This window comes from Pyrgilauda ruficollis, unplaced genomic scaffold (assembly GCF_017590135.1).
Source record: "Pyrgilauda ruficollis isolate IOZ18807 unplaced genomic scaffold, ASM1759013v1 scaffold17, whole genome shotgun sequence".
NCBI lineage: Eukaryota > Metazoa > Chordata > Aves > Passeriformes > Passeridae > Pyrgilauda > Pyrgilauda ruficollis.
Window position 1 is genome coordinate 885,350 of NW_024515875.1, and position 24,107 is coordinate 909,456.

General features: G+C 40.8%; 1 protein-coding gene across 1 annotated transcript; it reads left to right on the forward strand.

Annotated features, from left to right (window-relative positions):
• Positions 1-348: 348 nt before the first annotated feature.
• NXPE3 (neurexophilin and PC-esterase domain family member 3) lies at positions 349-22,156 on the forward strand. The gene is made up of 7 exons (XM_041464052.1): positions 349-423; positions 1,556-1,605; positions 3,628-3,839; positions 11,217-11,977; positions 13,611-13,681; positions 16,709-16,915; positions 17,794-22,156. The coding sequence occupies exons 3-7, from the start codon at positions 3,747-3,749 to the stop codon at positions 18,342-18,344; spliced, it is 1,683 nt and encodes a 560-aa protein (XP_041319986.1). The 5' UTR covers positions 349-423; positions 1,556-1,605; positions 3,628-3,746; the 3' UTR covers positions 18,345-22,156.
• Positions 22,157-24,107: the final 1,951 nt, after the last annotated feature.

The following is a 24,107-nucleotide window of genomic DNA, read 5'->3' on the forward strand; positions in this document are numbered from 1 at the left end:
CAGCGTTTGACCTGCTCTACTGCTTCGTGTCAGAGCCTCCTCCCTCGGCTGGGGTGGCGGCCGGGGACCATGGTGATGCCACCCAGGCCATAGTGCTTGGCTCCGCGCCACCCTCCCCACATCCTGCTTTCTTAGGCTTCACCTGCGGTGGCTCAAAAATTACAGGGACGGTGTTGTTGTTTTTGTTGGGTTTTGCGTCTGTTTCCCTTTTCATTGCCCCTTCTCGGCACAGAGGCTGCGGCAGCTACCGCAGGGACGGAGCCGACATCGGGGCGGGGCGGGGCGGGAGGAGGCGCGGCAGCCGCCGCTGCTGAGTGAGGGGCGGGCAGGAGGGAGGGGCGGCGGGAGCCGGGCTTTTACTGCGAGCGCCTCCGGGCCGGGGGCGAGGCCGCCGCCTGGCCCGGGGGAGCGCCGGGGGCTGCGGTGAGGGGGCGCGGGCGGTGCGGCGCGGCCTGGCGCGGCTCGTCTGGGGAGCGGGGGGGAAGGAAAACCTGGCGGGGCAGCCGGAGCGGCGGTGGGCTCGGGGCCGCTGGGCGAGGCCCGGGGCGGGAGGGGGGTGCGGGGTCGGGGTCCCGGGTTTGGCGGATGCCCTGCTCGGGTCCCCCGTCGTCGCGGCCGGGTCCGCCCGCCCGCAGGGCCGCGCTGCCCGCGCCGCTCGGGCTGCAGCGAGGCGGCGGCTGAAGGTGCTTCCTGCCGGTCCAGGGGCTGCCTTGTGCCTCTCCCCGGGGATGCCCATCCCGGGGCATCCTAAAAAGTACCTTTGAAGCAATAAAACAGAGCTGTGCGGTTCGCACTGCCGGCAGCGGTGCTTCCTGCTCGCTGCCCCCGTCCGTGGCTCGTGGGTGCCCGGTCCCGTGTTCCGCGGCCGGAGCGCCGCGGGGGCTGCGGCGCTGTCCCCCGAAAATCAGCGGGCTGGCGGCTGCCAGCTCCCCGCGCCCTGGGGACCAGGGCGGAATCTGCGAAAAACAGCAGCAAATCTGTTTTTACGTGCTGGCAGCCACGCGAACATCAAGCCCTTGTGCCCCAGTGACATGGTTTGGGCATCGCCAGAGGCAGCGGCTCCTCTGTGCCTTGGAGATTTGCATGACAGAATTTGGAGAGGTTGCACTCATACCTGCCTTTGTAACGCTGCTGGCTTAGAGAGCTGTGGGGATAGAGAGCTGACAGTAATTGACAACTTGTAAAAAACCCAAAGCAACAATCCTGTGATGGAGCATGCAGCATAATTTAATGACGTATTCATAAAATTGTCATTAAATCCGTTTTTGTTTTTAACATTGGGTAACATGGTAACATGGAACAAAGCTAAGAGAAGTAATACTTAGCAATAAATAGCAGAAAATTCAAGTGCACAGCATTGAAGTTTAAAAGAATAAAATACTTCAACAAAATCCTTGAGTCATTGTAGAAACTGAAGTGATTTTACAGGTAAAAAGTTGTAACTGCCATTTTATTTTGTGCCACTGTAAGCAAACCACTAATGTATAAATTTTATTGAGAAATACTTGTGTGTATTTCTACAGATCTATTTATTTTTTAATGTATTTTTTCCAAGGTTATCTGGCCTTTTGTGTGAATGGCTTCAGAGGACATTTCAGGAGTAGGGTAAGTCCTAAGGCTTTTTGGTGTACTTATGGGCTTCCCTTATACAAAAAATGAATGGGATCAATTGTTCACTAGTTGTGATGAAACTGGCAGTATTGTAAGCCTTTAGCATAAAGAAAGCTCTAAACCTATACATTTAAATGTTTTAGGGCATGTGGCATCTACAGAATACAGAAAACTTTGAATAAAAATATATGGAACAGCGTTTGTGGCATCTGAAATTACATCTGAAACTTTAGGCATATGAAATTGCATTACATTTTCAATGTCTTGTGCTTTTCAGTGATGTGGAAAGAATTCTCAGTAATAGAATTGAAAATTCTGGTTTTGTCTAATGTGTTTGTTTTTCTTCCTCAAATGGACATGTATGTTCTTAAATTAGCATTTTGATGTACTCTAGGTATATTTAGTACCAATTTATGACCCAAGCTGCTGTTTTATGCAAATTTCATATTAGTGCAGAACTGTTCCAACAAAGCTGTGTTTCTGTGGTGTTTTGATACTTTCACTTTAGTGGATATCTTGCTCTTTCAATTCTAGTTCATTGGTCAGAAATACAATCTCTCTAATTCTCAGCAAAGCATTTGAAGTTATAATCCCTATAATCCTTGTAAAGCAATTTGATGTGTGGTCTATTTTAAGGCTGTCCTGGTTATACCAGTAATGTATTTCAGTTTTCTAGTCTGTATGCATTTTTTAATCTTGATATTTAATATATCATTTTTTCATTTAAGTTTACACAGCATTTTTCATATGGTCTTAAAAGTATAGGTACTGTGTGTTATATTATCTTAATTGCATAAATTCTCAGTTATACTATTTATAGAAAGTTATACAAAGTTTATGTAATCATTTGATTATGTTGTTGCTCTTGGTGCATGGTAGTATGAGTAATGCTGCTTTGAGGATATCAGGTTTGGAGAGATTGGTGTCTTTTGAGTGCCTCTCCTTGCCATCTGTTTTCTGTTTCCAAGTTTAGAGCTTCTGCAAGAACGGTGCCCTTTTTGCTTGCAAAAAAGTCTGCATCAAAATTGTCCTTCTCAGAAAGAAAGGAAGGTTTAAGAGTCATTCTGAACAAGCATTGGGAACTTTATCAGTGGCTGTTAAGTCTGTGATTTTATAGTAGATCAGTCATCAAGCAACCTTAAAGGAATGATATTGTATGAAAGTTAAAGTTTATGAAAGACAGTACTGTTATTAGATTTAAAGAACCAGAAACATTGAATCCCAACACATTGTATTCTTTCCAGAAGTTTATTTTTTTTATTTTCTAGAGCTGCATATGAGTACCTGAAATAAAAGGAATTATAAAAAAGCAAAACAGGGAAGATGCAATGTAATGTTATAGATGATGCTTGAAGTTAAATTTTAGTGCTCTCGACTCTTTTAGGTATCTCCTCTTTAATGCTACAGTTGATTTATTTTTCCCTTCTTCCCAAGCAGAAAACTGGAGGAAATAAGTTTTACCTTGCTTATCCAAATTTGTTGCAGACACCAGTGTTTAATAACAACTTAATAGAATGTGTAAACATGTAAATGAGAGATGTCTAAACCTGCAAGTTTCTGCTATAAAAGTTAATGGGAGATGTTGAAACCCAGAAGTTTCTGATATAAAAGTTAATGGCAGATGTCCAAACCCACGAATTTCTGTTTCAGTCTGGTAATGTCTGGACAGTGGTGGTGTGGCCTAACAGATAAATAGGGTGATGGTTATTTGTTTTGGTCTTTTTGATTGCCAGAATGAAATCTTGCACTCTTCTTTTGCCTTTTTTTTTTTTTTTTTTTTTGGTATCCACTACAGGTGAGACCAGCTTTCTGATAAGGGTTTGCTTTGGCAGATCCAAGAGAATTATGTAACATGATAGATAATACTGTTCAGATTAGCTCCAAAAAAATAATCTATGCTGACTGTTGTATTGTACTAGTTATTGTCCCACCATTTGTAAGCTTTCAGTGCAAAACTGGACTTTAATTCTAGTAACATTTTGAGACTTAATACAGTTTTTGTAAATGCACTTGCAGGAATGAAGTGGAAGTCAGCTGAATTCTCTTGTGCTCTGCTGAGACGAAATGACATTATGTTTGTGGCGAATGGAAGCCATGGCAATGTGTAACATGGGAGGGAAAGGCACGAATGGACCATGTGGCGTGACTCGTTCAGACTGCAGCTCTTCTGCCTGCTCATGGCAGTGCTGGCTGTTGTGGTGCTGGTCCATAACTTTTTTCAGTTAGAGGTAAGTGGAGCCTCTTTCTTCTCCAAGATGGCTTGAGCAACATTATTGGCTTTTGAGTGTGAGGTTAGAATTGTCTGACTGACAGCATTTAGCTATAAATTGGGATGACAGAAAATTCATAGTTGAAGGCATGTCTGGAGGTATTTAATCCAACACCCTCCTAAAAAGGCTAGCATCAGAGTTAGCTTGGATTGCAACAGGGTATTTTGACTTCCGAGCGTATTCAAGTACACTCATATTTCACAACCTACCTAGGCAGCCTGTTGCAATGCTGCATCTCTCTTAGAGGGAAGAATGTTTGCCTTAAGTGCAAAAGGTAGTTGCCTTTTATCCAATTAGAGTGTACTTTAATAGGTTCTCTTTAGCTCTAATAGTTCCTCTGTGACTCCCCTGTGATTAGTGAAAGACTGCAGTTATGTTCCCTTTTGGTCTTCTCTAGAATTAAAAAAATGCTTTGGTTCCCTTAGTGTCACTCCAGTCTAAGCATCTCAAGGGTTCTTAGCTGGTCTTGCCAGCTTTACTCTGGCGTGGGTTGTCCAAAAACCAGACACAGTGTTCTAGGTGTGACTTCACCATGGTCAAGTTAAGGAAAACTAACTTTGCTCAATCATCTGGTTAGGATCCTGTTAATTCTTTGCCACAATGCTGTGCTGCTGACACATGGTGAGTTTGCTGTCTCCTGCAGTCCCTAGGTCTTTTTCTGCAGAGCTGTCACTAGCTTGTTCATCTCCGGCCTGTACTGATGCAATTTTTATTTACCTTTCCCTTTTTCCCTCTGCTGTGTCTGTCTTGCATATTTACCTTTCCCTTTTTCCCTCTGCTGTGTCTGTCTTGCATATTTCTTCAGTTTACTTCTCACTTCAGTGCAGAGGTACTTTCAAACTGCTTAGTCAGTAACCCCAGATTAAAGTCAAGGAGGATGAGGACCTCTCTGCAGGAGCCCTGGAGGCTGACCCTGCCCACTGGCTGCCTGCCTGGCCAGGCCTTCCAGCGCTGCATTTGGTGGGTGAGCATTGTAATGCTTAGCCTAACACCTTGTTAAATTATAGCTGTCCCTTGTGCATGTCAGCCAGTCAGCAAGTGCTTTATGCTTTTAAGTTGTGTATATGCTGCTTGCAGAATCTTCCTTCCTCCTGGCTAGTGATGCCCAAATGAAATGATCCAAAAGAGGGGCTGTAAAGCCCCCTCACCCCACACAAAAATACAGTTGAATTGGAAGAGGATCACGTAAGGATAAGGAAGATGTTTGGGAAGTCTAAAACCACAAGTGATTCAGGATCAATAACTGAAGAAGGAGTGTTTGTTACATATTCCAGTACTAGTGGACACATTAAATAAAAACTGCAGATGCTGATTTTAAAGGAAGCAGGGATATTTTTAGGGATTGCAGCAAAGCTGCAGAAATCTTTGCAGTAAGTCTTTGTAGTTACTAAATGCGTATATTCAAAAAATCTGTATGAATGCACAGAAGAAAAGTCCATTAGGGCATACTAGATCTTAAGATGTTTACCCTAGTGTTTAAGAAATCTAAACCATAAAGTGCTAGAAATTGTGTTAAGTGTACAGGAGGAAATGGCACAGCATGTTTGATCTGTCTTCTTTTCCCATATACCTGCTGTTAAAAACTATTGGCAATCAAAATACTGTGTTTGATGGACTTTTGGTTCAAGTTAGCATGATCCATTTTGTTTGTAGGAGGTAGCTTTTGTTTGCTCTTTTTCTGTGGTTTTATTTTGTTTTGGGTTTTGACCTAGGATGTTGCCTGAGGAGTGTTGATATTCAGAATCTTAAACTGTTTTCTTTCCATTTTAAAATTACATTTCTTAGAGAAAAGGGCTTTGGCAGGGCTTTGAGAGTGAAATAGAAAATGCAGGTTGGATGTTTGCTCTGTGCTTTTTCTGACCACTGTCCATGATAAGTGTCTTTGTGGCTTTGTTACCCTTTACATATCTGATATTCTAACCTCAGTTAAGTATTGTTTTGCTGGTAAATCTTGACACTCTAACATGCAACTCTAACCCTTTCTGTTGTCATGACTTTTCTGAATGGACCTGCTCCTGTATTTGTCTTGGCTCAATTTTCCAGGAAGTCTAATATAGGTATTTATGCTGATTCTTTTCAGTCAGAGATCAAAGCCTGAAAAATATCTTATAAAGCTTTCACAGAATATCTGTAACCAAATCTATCCAGGCTCTGGAAGGAGAGCTTATTGTTGGTTACTGTTGAGAATGTGTTTGTAAATGCATGAGACATACTTCTCATCCCTAAATCATCCAACCTAGCTGGCTAAAGCTCAAGATCTAAGGGAATTGTCAGCTAGTGTCCCTTCTTTTTTGCTTTAGGATTTTATACCTTTTCGTGTTGGAATGTTTTCTCTTAATTTCTTAAACTACTGATGACACCCTCCCAGTAGTCATACCCATGTCAGAATTTTACTTTTCTTATCTTGTGTTTAAAAAACTCAACAAGCTGTCCACAAAAAGTTTGGTAGCCAGCTTATTTACTTTGCTTTTTATTATGGAATAACTATTCCCTTGAGGTCACATGGTGATCACACAGTACCAGAAGAAATGTGGTTTTATTTTATTAGAATTTTTTAATGTGAATATAGCCAGAAAGATAAAATGTGCAGTAATATTTTGTGAAGTATCAGGATGTTACCCAAACATCATGCTCTCAGGATGCAGGAGGATTTGTGTATTTGTACCAGTGGCCTTTAGGGTGACAGAACCACTTTGGGATTGATTGTGAGTGGTATTTTATTTAAAAGCACCTAGAAAGAGAGTCTGTGGGGAGAAGGGAAGTTTCTTGCCAGGAGAGTATGAAATCAGATAGCTGAAACTGAACAAAAGAACTATGTAACAAAGTTTTAAATCCTTGCTGCAGGTGCCTACAAAAGATAACTTTATCTTATTCCAATTATTTCTGGAACATTTGACTGCCAGGTGATGGCTTTTGAAGACTGGCTTTTGACACTTAGAGCAGCCACTCAGTGCTGTGAGATGGTAATGATAGAGAACTGATTTCATATCTGTCATAGACAACAAATAAAGTACCTGGAGTGTAAAATTACTGAATATAAGATGACTGACCTTTCAGGAATTGATGTTTGCTCAGATTCAGATGCTATCTCCTGGAACTTTTATTTCCCCACTGTGCCTGTTGCCTGGGAATCTCCTGTGTTGTTTCCTGCTCTAGTGACAGTGACTTATGCAGGTTTGCAGCAGCTGTTCAGCCCAAGGCAGGAGTTAACATCTGGTGGAAGATACTGGGCATTGAGGTGGAGTTCCCCTTTTTCAGCAGCAATGGAAATACTCAGTGTTTTCATCAGCCTCCTACACTGTGGTGTTTAACTCAGGACACGTGTGTTGACGCAGGGGTCTGTCTCCCTGACACGAGTGTAATTAGCACTGACTCTGTGATGTAGAAGGCTGAACCATTGCTTTATTCTTCCATACTATATTCATACTATATTCTTAAGAAACCCATAACCCCTTCCAGCCTGTCTGATACAGCTTTGACCTCATTGGTCAACCAACCAAAACACCACCACCCTTTGGTAAACAAATCTCCATAACACATTCTGCATTTGCCTAGCAACAGGTGCAGCAAGTGGAAATAAGTATTGTTTTAATTCTTTCTCTGAGCTTTCTCACAGCTTCTCATAGCCTTCCCCAGGGAAAATGCCTGGGAAGGCCTGTACCTGCTCTCTGTGGCCAGAGAGCTGCTGCCACACAGGTGTTCATTGCAGATCTTCCCAAGTACTCTGTGACCATCTAGAATATCTTTGAGAGCATTATTGCCGGGGTTAATCTATATGTTGTATCTATTTTTTGCCTAGTTGGTGGTGAGAATGCCAAAAGCTGAGGAGATGAGCTGAACTAATGAAACTTCCATTAGTTCTCATAAAAATACATCTTCCTTTTTTGCCTTTTCATGGCATCTCTAATGCAGGAATTGCTAGTGGATTTATTTGTGCTTAACTGACACGTAATCTCTTCTGTTCTGCCTGTGTTACTTGGCAGATAGCCATTAAATTACTTTGTGGTCACATTTGGGTTCTGGTTAGCTTCAAAATGCAGTAAATTTAAAAAAAAAAAAAAAGACAGAAAACCCCCAAAAAATCAAAAAAATGAAACTAACTCCTCCCACACAAACAAAAACCCCTCAAGCCCAACAAACAAACAAACAACCCCCCTTGGGAATTGCACTTAAGATACATGACACCTTGAATGGAGTATACATGGAAATAAGCAAAGCAGGTGTTATCCAACATGGAGCCTGTAATGAACACTAAAAGAATCTCTGTCATAAAGGAAGAGCACTCTCGAGAAATGCTCTTTATCTGCTTTTCATAAAGGAATTTTGTTTAGTTTAGCTACTAACTACAATAGAAAGCCCTCCATTCTGCACACTCTCAGTATGACAACAGAGAGGAGCCAGAGAGATTTGGAAATGCCAGGAGGGAGTAGGAAATGGAGTGGGGACAAACTAAGCGAATTATTTACCTCAGAGCATGCCTTGTGTATCCGTAGGGGCAGGAGAACTTAAGTACTTGTTTGGAGCTGAGCCTGGGAAACACTTAAGAAAGGAAGATTGGTTTGGAAAGCTTTTATATTCCAGTCAGGGGTCTTTGGTGTATTAATTGATTCTGAAGCTTTTTCTGCCTTTACTGGCAAAGAGAATCTGTGCAATATTTTCTCCTGTGAATAGCATACATGGTCTAGCTTATTTTCACACAAGCTTATAATTCTGCAACAATACAGGATCCTGGTTGGGCTTGAAAGAGGGCTGTAAAGATGAACAAGGATGCTGGAGAAAGAATGGTCCTTCAGGATGTTGAAGAAGCTCTGTTTTTACCTTCATGGAGCTTCCCCCTCAGGCCCTTTGAAGATAGACTGAGGAAATATTTGTGGTATGATCTATTCTGCTTAGTGGGACATAACCTGGAGATGTTGAAGTGACAGTGCATGTCCTTGTTCTCAGCTGCATACAAGAAGAGCTTTGGCCTTATGCTCTGCTAAAAATCTGCGTAGGTGGACTGATTTGGAGATCTCAAACCATATTTTGTTTTCTGAATGAGTTTGTTGGCTTGGTGTTCTCTACACCCTTTCCCACTGAAAGCTATAGGTATGCCTCTGGAAAGACTTCAGAAAGCCTAGTTAGGGCAGAAATGGCATCTCTACATCTCTGACAGAAAGACTGGGTTAAAAACCCTGAGGAAATGTATAGAATATTAAAATTAGGGATACATCCATTTTTAAGCTGTTTTAGATTACCATCTCTTCTTAATTTGAAAGGATTTGTTCTTCCCATGTCCACCAACCCGAAGAACCAACTGAAAACCTGAAACTTTCTCTTGGGCACTTACACTGAAAACAACAATTAATCATAACACATATTCTCCCTTTCCACTCCTCTTTAGGAAAATACATAAATATTTTTGCTGAGACATTGTTGCTGGCTTATTGGATGCATCAAAATATATAGGTAACTTTTAAAAATGTTTCCATGCAGTATTTTCTGTGTTTATATATATATATATATATGCATGAGCAAGTGAAGGGAAGAAGTTGTGAAGATACCCAAAAAGAGAAACTTGGCTTAATTCAAGAATGTATGTAGGCAAGATTTAAAGTAGAACTGTGCCTGAGATTCACTCTCAGCTTTGGCTGAAATTTATTGGACTAATAAAAGTAATGTGCAACATACATCTGCAGCTTGGCTTGCTGCAGCTTGGCTTGCTGCGATGGTAAACAAAAATTATTATGAATTATAGCCTTCAGGGAAAATTTATTAAATCCTGGGTGGGAATATGAAACTGAAGCAAAAGCTTCTATTGTGATGTTAACATCTGGTGTATAGAGGGTGTATGTCAATTTATGCTTTAGAGCTACAGTGTAGCAATTCACAGTTTCAGGTTTTACAGTTAACTTGGATATCAAACAAAGAAGATTTTGTGTATCCATCCTACATCCTCATGTGCTCATCCTTTTACTCTAAAGCTGACTAAAACCAATTTATGTCGCAGACTTCAATAACTTATATGTTTCTATTGCTTGTTAGGTTTACCTTTCTTCTAAATAAGTCTGTTGAATCTCAGTGTGGTTCAAATGATTTTAAGACACTGCTGCTATTTCCATGGCCTAAGAAAGGTTTATAACAATGAATAAGACTTTAATATGAGTGCCGTGACTTCTAGTATATTACTGAGCAGTTAGTTAAGGAGGAAGTAAATGGAAAACACTGGGGTATTGGTAAGTACAATGGTATTTTTAAAGATTTCAAATAATGTAGTTTGAATTTTTTAGCAATCTTTCAAATATAAATGAGCACATCATCTGGTGCTGTATGAATGGTACACTGTATAATTTTAATCTTTGCTTGAAAAACTATTTTCCTACTTTATGAAATAGAACTATGGATAAGTCCTACTATATGTACCTGGTAATTAATTGTTCATTAACTGCTGATTTTGTGTGTATTTGAAGGGGTTTTTCTTAATTTGTTGATTAGAAGTCTCATGAGTACCTCTGGAGTCTTAGACTGTGCTATTTTTAAAATTTTCCTAGTGCAAACCTGCAAAATTACATGATGTCATTAAGAAGATGGTATCTGCAGTCATTTACATGCAAATAGAGTTTTGGACACTGATTTTTTTTCACAAGATACAGTTTTATCAAGTTGCAGCAGAAGCTTCCTCTCTTAGTCTAGTTTTGTATTTAAGTATTTTAATTTTTAAACTCTTGTGTGATTAGGGGATGCTTTGCTTGCTGTTTCAATTGCTGCTAGAAGAAGCTGTATATAGATTTTAAAATCTTTCAAATAAACAAGCAGGTTTTTTGCCTGTTTAGTCCTAGCTTGTCCTGCACTATTTTGCTGGCCAACTGGCTCATGAATTCATTCTCCCAGGAGGATCTGGGCTTTTGTTCTTTTATTTCTTTTAACGTGTACATTACTGGGAAGCATGCATTTCCTTGCATTACATGGGGCAGCTATTAGAACTCATGGTGCTCCAAGACTAAAATGTTACTGCAGAAGAAAAGGAAACATGAGTTGTAACACCTTTTGCCATTTTTTTTCCCATTGCTGGTATTTGGAGAGTGTACTGGTAGCTGAAACACTGCCATACGTTGGATGTGATCTCTTTAAATGCTTGTTTCCAAAGCACAATAACTACAGGCTGCCCACCTGCTTCCTTAGAAATTTCACGGTCAAAGTACTAGATTTGGGTCTTCTAGTGAAGTTGCTTCATTTGGTCAGCTTCAAAGCTCTGTGAAGCAAAGCCTGGTTCTTGGGAACATTTCCTGACAAAGTATCCATTATTCCCAGTGTTTCATTTCATAGCACAGCTTCAGGTAATCTTTTTCTCCCCAGCACCTGGATGATGACACAGTTTCAGGATCGAATTGGATAACAGAAAACAATGTCCGGCATGCTCTGTCACAGACAGACAAAACCACCAGGAAGCCTTACTGTGGGTACACGCAGCAGACCTTGTCCAAAAGGGAACAAGCGGAGCAGGAATCGTTGCTTGCTGCAATACAGTGGCCAAAGCCCCCTGATGGCAAAATCGACTTTGCACAAAGCACTGATCCCACACACAGTGACTTTGTGATTGTGAAACCCAGCAGGTTCTTCAAGGTGGGTGATCAGTTAGAGGTACTCGTTCGTATGAAGGATTTCCAAGGAAAACCCAAGCAGTATGGTGGAGACTATTTACTAGCACGAATTCACTCTCCTGGGCTGAAAGCTGGAGCAGCAGGAAGGATTGTAGATTGCCATAATGGCCTTTACAAAGTCTTCTTTACCTTGCTTTGGCCGGGAGAGGTCAAAGTTTCTGTGTCACTTGTCCATCCAAGTGAAGCAATCCAAGTCCTCCTGCGTTTAAGAGAGGAAAGACCAGACAGAGTCTATTTCAAAAGCTCATTCAAGTCTGGGAGGTATTCAGAGACTACAGAGTGCAATGTTTGCTTGCCTGGAGGTCTCCCAGTCTGTAACTTCACAGATCTCTACACGGGTGAGCCATGGTTCTGTTACAAGCCTCGAAAACTGTCCTGTGCCAGCCGAATCAACCATGCCAAAGGTGGATATCTGAAAGGTCTTCTGACACAAGAGGAAAGCCTCTTTTTCCAAAGGTTTGTATGTTGTTGAATTTATATATGTTCAGTCAAGTTGTTTTGTTTGGGTTTATTTTATACAAACGTTAGCCTATTGCTTAAATATGACACATTGTCTTAGAGGAGGAGTGTATCTGCAGGACCAGGTGTTTGGTGTTAGTTGTTGAATAGTCTGTTCCCCTCCATTCAGCTGTGCAAGAATCTTAGACAGCAATCTTAAAGAAACTTGGCATGTAGTTCTCTTTCTGTGCTTTTAATTCAACCCTACTAAATTTCACAGGAGCATGCTGTCTAAATCTGGTGGTGGTTTGGGGGACTGTTTCCTTATTTTCTGTTTCCGTACCTACACCTGCAATATTAATAACAATGCTTTGAGAAGTATTTTTGGCCAAATCTAAACTACCCAAAAAGGATCCAGGTTTTAGGCTCATTTTTACAGAAATTACCAATTGTTTTTGTCCTCATCAAAAATTTTCTTAAATGTGTTCCTTGTTGCTCAATATGACTTTCAAATCTTAGAAACAATTTTCATAAAGAATACACCTGGTAGAACAAATTGCTGAGCAATACCCATGCAAGTGGAAATGATCTGTGCATGTTATTTCAAGTGTCAAACTAAATTGACAAGTTTCACAGTCATATTTTATTTCTGCATTCAGCATTAAAAAAAAACCCCGAGCCATCTCTTATTGCCTGCATATGTGTGACAGAACTGCTTCTGTATGAAATTACACAGCTGAATTTAGATAAAGTTAGTTACTGTGTAGTGTCACAGTTGTAGTTGTAGGCTAATGCCTTGCTCTCCAACAAAGATGTTGTAGGAAAGTCTTTTGGCACTATGTTCACTTGAGGCCTAAATAGGGAAAGATTTTAGGGTAGCAGTTCCAAATAGTGTAATTTAGGAAAGTGTGTATGCTTGTTCATAACCAAGACCAGAAATAAAAAGTAAGCATCAGTGGGGTTTTTTTTTGGCTCTTCCATATCAAGTTTGTAAGTGGGTCTTTTGACTTTCTGTGTCTCTGCCAGCCTACCTGTAAAATATAGCTTATATTTATTAGTGATGTTTCCGTATGGGAATGGGAAAGGTGTTTTTCTTGGTTTAGTTTTGATTGTTTATTTGTTTGTTTCATTCAGCTCTGAGATCCTTGACCAAAGTGGCTTAAAAAAATTCCAAATAATTTATTTCTTAAATGGAGAAAAAAAAAAGGACAAGTATTTTCTTCAAAACAGTAGGAAAAGGCAGAACAAGGTCTTAGTATTAGTCAGCTGGGAGCTGCTGCTGTGGCCCTGTACCCCTGCAGTGGTTTGTCCCCAGAAGTTCTGTAAGCTGGGAACATCTTTGGGGCAAATCCCCAAAAGGTTCCTGCAGACCTCTTACAGCTTGATTGCTTTATTGAGATTTGTGTCAGTACAAGCTTGCATAAGATTTGTGTCAGTGCCATGAAATTTTGAATTTGGATCAAGAATAGCAATGGTGGTCTCAAAGTAAATGTGGAATGAATTCAGCTGTAGGAAGTAGAGTAAACTTAGAGTAAAAATGTGTAGTACTGTATGTTTATTTGAAGTGGAGTAAGAAAAAAAAGAGATTAATATTACCTTCAAGTTTCACAGTAACTTTTACAAATATTGCTGTGTTCATTTTTTGTTGAAGTGACGTGAATATCAAAAGGCCGATACTCTCCAGTGGACCTGATTCAGTCATTGTGGCCAAGGCATTTACAGGTAAGGTGAACTGCAAAAGATTCTTGTTTGTAATTAATAATTAAATTTATAAAAAGAACAACAGGCATCAAATAATAATTCGGGGTTTTTTTTAGCATGGCAAAAAAATCAGTATCAGATTTCTATTGAGATGATGAAGGCTTTTGGGTGTTAACTTTAATACAAGTTCAGAAATAGTGAATTTTTTTTTCTGAAATTACATACATAAATGGGATTATTAGCAAAAAAAAAGAAATCAAAAGAAGAGAGAAGTTTGTTCTCTTGCCAAAAATGTCTTTTATTCCCACTATCATTTACTCACAGTGTAAAATGTCTTAGAGTAACTGCTTACCAAACTCTCAATTTAATGAAAACAGCTGTGTGGTGTTTCTTAATTTCTTTCTTTGTTAAGAATGTTGTCTAACAGATTTTGATAACTTGCATTTAAGTATTGCTATAATTTGTGTCACCACAGGATGTCAGAATCTACAGTTCTGTACCAGAACCTAATTGTTCTGTGTCCTTTCTAAGAACAGAACAAAGACAGTCTGTACTAAAATGAACTTAGAGGTTTTATCTCATTCATATCCAAAAACAAGCTTTTTATGCTCCTAAAAAGTCTGCATAAAATTTGAAACACAGAGAATTATTTGTTAAATGAAAACTTTTCATATTTTTTTTTCATAAGGTTATAAGAGACTTTTAAGGTAGAGTTACTGACCTGAGCAATAAAGTCTGAGCAGAAGGCAACTTACAGCATTTCTTGGTTTTAGTTTTATTGTTCACTAAAAAAACAGTGGAGGGCTTGCAGCACTTTACCCTCCACCTCTTTTCTTTGTCCAGATCCTTTACCTGATGTGTTTTTGTTGCTTTTTTTATCCTGTATGTTTCCTGACAGAAACTGCTGCAAATTCAAAATTTGATTGTCACCTCTCTTCCAGGAGCTAACAATGATCAAAGCCTGCCTACAATGTCCTGACAATTAATGCTGGGTTAAAAAGGGTTGATAGGCATAGCACATTTCCTCAGGGAAATTCCTTCCAAGTACAGCAGTCTCTGAATAAATAGACTGAACTCATTGGTGTAATGCTAGTGAATGTGTGGATTTGTTAGAACTGATAATACACACAAACTCATTGTTCTGCTGTTGTTCTTTTTGCATGGTGGTAAATGTAGATCAAGTTTTTAAAACCTTTCTTTTTCTGAAATACAAGTTTTTATTTCTATCCTTGTATTTTAACTTCAGATTGGAGCTTTCATTCTCTTTTACAAAATCTCAAAGTAAGGGTCAATTCTGAATTCTGGGCCAAATCTGGTATGATACTATACACAGATTTGAAATGCTGATTTACTGTGGGGCACCAAAAAGTTGTTCTAGTACCACTGTTATATATATATATATATAAGAATCAATCTAAAAGGTAAAAAATTGAATTGCTTTTGCATCAAAACTTAGAATGAAAAAAACTCAAATTGTGAATTCACATTCTGAATTAGTCTTTAAATGCATGACCATGTGAAAGCATTTTTTTTCCTTTCTCCTGTTTATAGGTATTGGATGAATCCACATTATTAGCTGGGTTCTCTTTTTCTTCCTTGTTCCTGCTGTCAGATTTAAATAATCATCCAGAGACAGAATTTTCTGATAGCTTTGTTCTGTGGTAATTGTGATAATATTTTTTGTGTTATACAAACGTAATAGTAGTTTGCTTTTTATTGTCCCTGTGAGGTCTAAGGAGGTTAGCATCCTCTAACCTCTAAGGTTAACATCTACTAATATAACATGCAGAGGATATTGAATAGGAAAAGAGCAATTAAAAATGCTTATTAGGAAAGATGGTTATGGTTGGCTCTGTCTGTGTTATAATAAAGCATCTACCAGAGGATGCTTTTGGGCTCTGAAATTCTGGAGCTTGTACTTTTAACATCATTCGAACAGTCCTTGGCATGATTTTGCCCACGGCAAGGTGTGCTTTATTAATCAGCTGTAAGTTGGGACAGGGCGTGGACTGTTCTTAGCAGTCTCCACACCAAGATGAGCAGAAGTGTTTAGACAGCTGGAAGTGTCTGCTCCATGGAGCTGGTGTTTGTGCTGGGAAAGATCTCCATGCTTGTTCAGCTGAGGTATTTGAATACACAAATGGCAAAGGAGGAACCTGAAACAGCCTTACAGAACTTTGATGTACAATATCACCCTGGTTACTAAGAGAAATATGACAATATTTGGCTGATATAACCATGAGATTGCAGTTTCTCTTCCAGTAATCTCCTGTAATCCTGATACCTTTGCTTGCAAGGTATTGCTCAACTACTTCGAGTTAAAAAGGCATCCTATGGAACAGAGGTTCCTTGATGTGTAGCTGCTCCTCAGGGAGCTGCCTGTCCCAGGCAGTAAATGGGGAGTGGGCTAGATAGCAGACAGAAAGTACGAAATCCATGGAATTGGAGACTCTCATAATTATCATATTCAAATGGCATATACACCATTTTTTGGTCATAGCTTCAATTCTGGCATTTTCTGGGTTTGGAGGCATTATGGTTCAGACTTAACTCTTCTAGAGTGCCGAGGTATGTGTTATTCCGTATGAGTAGTTTTCTGGGGGTTTATTTCGGTCTGTGTGGGGGTTTTGGTGGGTTTATTTCGGGTTTTTTGGATGTTTCTCTGAGTGTTGCCAGGTTGTCCCCGCGGGGTCGGTGTCCCCGCCGAGCAGCGCTGCCGTGCGCAGGCCGGCCGCTGGAGGGCAGCAGTGCGCCGCGGCAGGGCGGCCGCCGCGCTGGGCTCCGCCCCGGGAGAGGGAAGATGCTCCGCTGGTCTCCCTGCCTCCGCTCCTGTCTGCCGGGCAAACACCCGCCACTGAGCGCGTCTAGCGCAGGGAGAAAGGTGCCAGATACGTTTTTATATTAGCGGCAGAGATACCGTTTAATTTAAACCAAGTTTAACTATAATCGGCCACCCAGCTCTTGTCAGCAGTTGCTGACTACATGCCGGTGAAGATTATGGAGGCTGCTTTGGTTGCATGTTAATTTCAAAAGATTTTTCTCTTACAGATTCAAGCAGTATGGGCAGACCTGAAGATCCCACAGCTTCCCCTTCTGGTTATTATTATGAAGACCAGTGGAGGTCCAGAACACATTGGATCCATAATTTTAACAAATCAGATGATATAACTGAGTGCTTACAAGGAAAAGTCGTCCACTTGTTTGGAGACTCTACAATAAGGCAGTGGTTTGAATATTTGACAGCATTTGTTCCAGGTAATTTTTTTAAATTTAGCTTTGTCCTTAAGGACCCTTACAAAGCCTTATTTCTCACATCTCAGACACAGAGCTGGTTTACTGAGTGCCAGTGACAAAACAAAGGAAGAGGAAAGGTAAAACCTCATCAGAAGCCCTGGCAGATGGTCAAATGTTTGAGCAGACATTGAAAACATGCCCCTTGTAAATGGGGCAACCAGGTATCTTCAAAGTTGTCCTTGTAACAGGACTGCTGCTGTGGTCATGAGCTAAGGTGGCCACCCCGGGAGGCATGGCAGGAAATCACTTGGGTTGCCTCTGTAAGACCTTGCAGCATCCCAGTCATAGGAGAGATTTTGGAATGAAGAAGCAAATTACCTCCATTGCTATATATATAGGTTTTGGGGCCCTTTTCATTATTCAAATTACTTAAGTAGAAGAATTTCAGTAGACAAATATTCCTGCCTCCCTCATCCTTTTCCCCTGAACCACTTCAGTTGTGTTGGAATACAGTCTTTGAGCTGCCTTAATTCCTACAACTTGAAGTAATCTTTAAATTTATTGGAGTCCTAAAATTGCTAGAAGGGTTCTTGGGAACCCTGGATTCAGAGAGTAAACAATGACTATCTGGAAAACTTATTTTTTACAAGAGAGAAGGAAATAGTTTGGGAAACTTGGAAAAGGCACCGACAGCGTTATGAAATCCAAATGTACTGTCCTGAGATTTCAACACACATAAACTCCACTCTGAAAAAAGATGCTCGCCTTCTGTTTAGAGTTCTTTGAAATATGTTCAGATTTCCTTATCTACTCCTGCTTTGCCCTGTGGTCCAAGCATCTTGTTGACAGCTTGAAGTTCTTGTGCCATCTTTCGCTAACGCTTGCTCCTGGGCTTTCAGACCTGGTGGAATTTAACCTGGGCAGCCCTAAGAACGTGGGCCCTTTCATGTCGGTGGACCTGAAGCACAACATCCTGCTGAAGTTCCGCTGCCACGGGCCGCCCATCCGCTTCTCCACGGTGTTCAGCAGTGAGCTGCGCTACATCGCCAACGAGCTCAACAGCATCGTGGGCGGCAGGAACACCGTCGTAGCCATAACCATCTGGTCCCACTTCAGCACCTTCCCCGTGGAAGTGTACATCCGGCGCCTCAGGAACATCCGCAGAGCCATTCTCCAGCTGCTGGACCGCAGCCCCAAAACTTCAATCGTCATCAGAACCGCCAATGTTCAGGAGCTTGGGCCAGAAGTGAGCCTCTTCAACAGTGACTGGTATTCCTTTCAGCTTGATTCTGTCATGAGGAAAATGTTCTCAGGAATTGCTGTGCACTTTGTGGATGCTTGGGAGATGTCTGTGGCTCATTACTTGCCGCATAACCTGCACCCTAATGAAGTAATTGTTAAGAATCAAATAGATGCATTTTTATCTTATGTGTGTCCTCTGCAAACTTAGCACAAATGGGTGTCCCTACGTCACCTTTTGCTATAGCCCAAGTACAGTTGCTCTTTTGAGCTGTGGAATGAGGCTGGATGATATGGAAGAACTCTGGGTACTGTACTTGCATGCAGGATAAGTAGGGTGGCCTTAAAGTCTGGGCAGCTGTGAAAGGGTGGTAAAGAGGCGTTGACTCTTCAGGCTATATCTTCCTGCAAGGTTGATTCTTTCAAGCTTATAATTCATACCTGAGATTATTAGAGAGCACCTTAAATTAAATTGGCAGGATTCAATAAGAGACTATTTGGGTTATTAGCTTTACTAGTTATCTGCACTGTATGCCTAATTTAATCTGTGTGACACTGATTCTGTTGCCAGGGTCTTGTTGCTCAGTGTGTGAAACCTGGGAAGGATTTTGGGAATGGTCTTTCTCTTAGCATTCCAGAGCTTATGGGATGTCTCCTACAATTGTGTGTCAGAGAAGCATAGTGTCTGTTCTTGTTTCAAAGTCCTAATTAGAAACATGAGGAGAGTGTACCAAAGTCACCAATCAAGAAGCACAATCACAATATCTGTAGAATTAAGTCATGAAGAATTTGCTGAAATTTAACTGAGCACCCTAGTTAGGTACCTTTGTTGTTTACAGATGGCTGCTAAATAGTGCAAATAGCTGGTATTTAGTTTGGTTTCTTGTACTACTGAATTTCTTTTGAGCTTTGATGCAGTCTACTTCTTGATTTGTCATTAGTGAGGATATGTGTGTTTTATGACCTCAGTGAAAAGACTGTCTCAGACAGTTTCTGCAAGTTGCAGGCTCGCCTACTTGAAGCTGAAAGCATTTGCCAGTGAAAATGTTTCATTTACCAGTGAAAGTGTTTCATTTGCCAATGAAAGTGTTTCTATTGCCTGCCAGCTGCAGCTGTTCCCTTGTGGTCCTGCGCAGGCAGGCTCCCGATAGTGGCTCTGATGTGTCCCTCACGCCAAATCAAGACGGGGAGGCCAAGTGACCTGAGGACCCCTGGTGTGCTTTGGCACTGGTGGTCAAGGCCACACAATGACTCCTCTTCAGGGTCTGGCACTTGTGTCATTTCTTCATGAACTTCACTGCTGCCAGTACAACAGGTGGAACACCCTGCACCGAACAGCCAAGCGTGCCCAGGGCTGCCTTGATCTATGTGCTTGGCACAGACCCAGGTTTGCTGGGCTGACAGCTGGTGGCTCCCTGCCTCCTGGCCTGGCATTTACTGCTGCTTACTTGATTGAGCCTGTCTACAGTTTTAACTAGAAGCACTTTGAAAACAGTTTGTAATAAAGTCAACTCCCAAATTAAACAGCAGAGAAGTGTTCCATGCTGTCTTATCTTTGGTCCCACTCAGGTCAAAGCCAGTCTTCACTGGCTTGTGTCAAAACCAAGCTGAGTCTTTGTGGGCAAACTGAGAAGATTTAATAAGGCAAATAGGCAGGTTGCACAGAGTGAAATTATCAAAATGTCTTTATGTTAGAAAAGTATCACTCCTTGTTAGGGTTGCTGCTCTCCTAAGGAAGTTTGCACTCTTATTGCCAGAGCCCTAGGAGAGCCAATGCTGCCAGCTACAGCAACAGTGTTCCTTATTGTGTTCAATTTAAAGGGCAACTGAGAAGTGGTTTAAAAACAAATATAAATAATTTTAGCATGTAAAAGGCGTCAGTACTATCCATCTGTAAACTTTACAATTTAAAAATGTTTAAACATGTCTGGAGGAATTGTGTACACTGAAATAGCACCTATTCTTAGCTTTTCAAATCAGCAGTTAAGAGGTCCAATTTGCTGGTTCCTAGTGACAACTGCCTCACACAGCATCTGCCCATACATTAGTGTTAGGTAACTATTGCTTACTTTAATATGGTAATGGCAATTTATCCTCTGCTAAAAAGAGGCCACACCAGTTCAGTTCTGGGAAAGTAAACTACCACAATGAAAAATGAACTTTTATCTTTTCCAGTTGTGATTTTTATAATAGGTAAAGTCTTTCATCCTGAATAACAACTCTGTCCTAATAATGCTCATGGAAATAGGACTTCAGATTTCTTTGAAGGAAACTACTGAATTTGTGGACTGACCATTAGGTTTGACTCATAAAGCCATATTGTGTGTGAAAATATTGTGGCTGCACGTGTCTTCTCTGGGTGTTGTAGTGCTTGCTACTGCTCCTCAACAGCAGCTTTATATCACTGTTAGCTACCAAGCACAGAGAGAGAAGAAAATATTCTTTTGAGTACTTTGACAGTTGAGGGAAAGAGAACAGAACTGCTATTAGAAAAGGTGTCTAATTGCCTTCTGGTAGAACCTCAGCCTTTAGATTAATTAGATTAATTTTTTAATAACAGATGAACTAACTTATTGGTAATGAACTTCAGGGAAATTGCCAGTTGGTTTAGAATGAGGGTCAAGATTTTATTTTTTTGGGCTCTGAAATAGACAAGGAAGAGAAATGAAGAATCTGAGGATTTACCCATGTTTGGGGACACTGTGCTTTTAGATGTCATTCAGGTGATCTATGAATGGTTTTTCATTTCTCTTCTCATCTTGTTACCATCTATCTCATGTATGGGATATGCAAACACAGAAGCAATAAAATATTTTTAAATCAGTTTCTTTAAACTTCTAAATGGATTTTAATAGGGACTTAGGTTAAGGTGTTGGTTATTTTTGAAGTTACTTAATGTGAAACAGGACTGGAAAGGAAATTTTCAGCATCTGTTAAGTATCTTCCTCAACACATAAAAAATTAATTCGCAAGGTTTTCAAAGCCCTGTCTTCCCTTTCTGTGCATTTTCTTCCTTTGAAAGGAAGACATATTATTTTTTATATTTTCATTCTTGTACTGATCATTTTGATTATTAATCTTTCATTAGATATTTTTTGTTTTTAAATTTCTTCATTCAAAATCCAGCTCTCTCAAATTCCAGTGAAATAAACTACTTTTATTGTTTTATTAGATTTCAGAGTAATTTATTTATAAAGTAAGTAAACTTAATTTTATATATATTAGTGTTATATATATTAGTTTATATATATTAGTTAGTAATATTTTGGGAGTCTTGTTTCTCATGTGTATCTTCTTAGGCTGATTTCTTTCTTCTAGAAATTTAGTAAAAATGTTAGTTGAATTGTTGATGAGAAGGGAGGATAAAAAACAAAAGCTTCCCTTTTTTCAAGTTTTCAGTTGCTTCTAATTTCATCTGCAAATGTAAGCACTGCTTCGTGAGATTTAAATTACCATTTTTCATTGCTTTACTTGTTATAGGTAAGCAATTAGACATGGAAACTTTGCTTACCACAAGTGTCTGTACAACTTTTTATGTACTGCAGGTGACCATTTCATGACAAAGACCAAGGTTTGAAGTTGCCCTCTAGAGGGGTGGAGGATACTGGGGTTTTGCTTTGGTTTTGTTGCAGAAGTGTGGGTTAGAACATTCTTCCATTCATGACAGTTTAAGTAACAGCAAAAAACTTCAGTCACAAATGTGTTTTTCATTTATAAAGCACTTACTCCTTAAGTCCAGATAATTTAATGTATATTTAGACTGTTAGGAAGGCTCTTACTCTCTGTTGGGAGCAGTGAAGGACTCTGTATGTTAGAGAAAGAACTTGTTTTCAAAGAACTTGTTTTTTTTCTAATATATGTATGTTATTGTAATGCTTACAATATACAGAAGGCTCTACTGTCTTGTTTCCTGATGTGATCAGAAAAAAAATTTAAATAGCCAAAAACTCAGAGAAAAACAAAGTTCCTAATAAAGAGGGCAAGTTTACTTGAACCATTTAATCTGATTTCGTCTCAGTTTGTCTTGTTTGCTGTAACCACGTCCTTTATATTTTTATAGCTGCATAGTAATTCCCTTAGTTTTACCTATTATATTTTGTGCTGTGTGTTGGGTAGGAGTTTCACGCTATGGTTTATAGATTAAATTCACTCTAAGTAATTTTTTTAATGTGATTTGTATTTGGAGAGGGGTGATCTGTACCTAACATGAGACCTGGCACTAAAGCACCCTGATGTTTCTCTCTGTTGGTGTGTCAGGCCTGACACATAATAAAAGCTCGTACATAATCTAGGCTTCTTTCTTAGAGGGTTTTTGCAGCCCAGCTGACCCACAGGACATCCTTAAACCACTTCATTTAAAAAAAGGGGTGAAGACAGATGAAGCATGGTCATTGCTTCTCTATCTTATGAAGAGTTTTTACTTAAATAATGGAAGAAACATTGAGGAGAGGTGCGTCCTGTGAGTCAGTCAGAGTGTTCAAGGGCTGTAGGGCATCCTACAGTGGCGGCTGTGTCCACTGCCCCGTGAGCCCAAGGGCTGTGTGTGCAGGGTCATGGGAGAGGGAGAGAGTGGCTGCCTGGCACAGACTGGGGAGTCTCTGGGATGGCCTAAGGGTGGAGGATTTGGGGAATGTCCACTGGCTTGCCTTGGAGTTAGCTTGCAGCCAGGGTTCGCAGCTGGGAAAGTAGGAAGCAGAGCGCAATGCCCTTTGTGCTGATTCCTGACGTAGATAGCCAAAAATATCCTGTTTGGCCAGGCTAAAAATCCCTGAATGACAAAGTCCTGACAGCTAGGAGAGAGTGCTGAGGCAGTATTGCCAAGTATTTGTTCTGGTTTTCTGTTCCCCTCTCTTTCTGTGCTGACTGCTGAAGGGGGCAGGGTAGGGCAAGGGCCAGGGGTGTGATCTGGGTGCTGCTCTCGCATTGCTCCTGAGCACAGAGCCGGGGCCATGGCCCAGCCTGCTCTGGCCAGTCCCGATGGCCCCGAGGGGACAGGGCAAAGGCAAAGCAGCTCCTTCCCAGCATTCAGCTCTGGAAACTGTACTGAAGTGTGCTGCCATAGTGTCCAACCTACAACAGCCTTCACTCAGCCAGAAATGACCGAGAGAGGCTGAAAAGTATGAGCTGCTTTTCAGTATGGTGTTAGGTCAGGCCCCAGGCCTCTTCAGAGGGGAAGTGAGAGTGACGAGTAGGACAGAGAGGGGAAGCAAAAAAAGTAGGATGTACTTAAGGTAAAACAACACACAAAGGTCTTACTCTGTGACACCAATGAGAGGAAGAAGGTCAGGGATTTGGTCACATGGAGATTGATTTCCAAAGGCAATACCAATTGTGTAGGACAGACTCATTCCTCTGAGTATGCACATGTGGAGTATTGCTCCACATGTTTTAAAAAAGGAACAGTTCTTCCCACCCAGGCTGCTCACCCACCTCTTCCTCTATGCCCTCCTGACAGCGATGACACAGCAATCATGTTAGGTACAGTTCCAAACTCTGCCTGGAGTTGGTTTGAAGCCATGTGTATTGTGTTTTCACATGACAGTAGATGTGACAGATATCATAGCTGAGGAACTTTTTAAAAGAAACCCAAAGCATTTGTAATCAAGCTAAGGAGGAGTGCACAGGCAGGTTTTCATCATGTGCCATCTGTGTTCCTCAGAGGCTGTGGTGACTCAGAGGAGGCATGTAACTGGCCTGAGATGGCATAGGTTGCTTGGCAAGGGCAGGGGCTTGAGCCTCATCCATCAGAGACAGAGACAGGAGGCTCACCAGGGCTGGCAAAAAGCCAAAACTACATGGTTTCTTATCTGGTTGGAATGGGGCTTCTTGTGTTCATCCCATGGTTTAGCCCTGCATCCCCAGTTAGCAGTATTTAAGGTAACTTCTAACATTAGCTCTTGTATTTACAGTGCAAGATCAATTTGAAACCAGGGAAATGTTTCATGTCCTTGAATCTGGATCTTTGAGTCTTCCT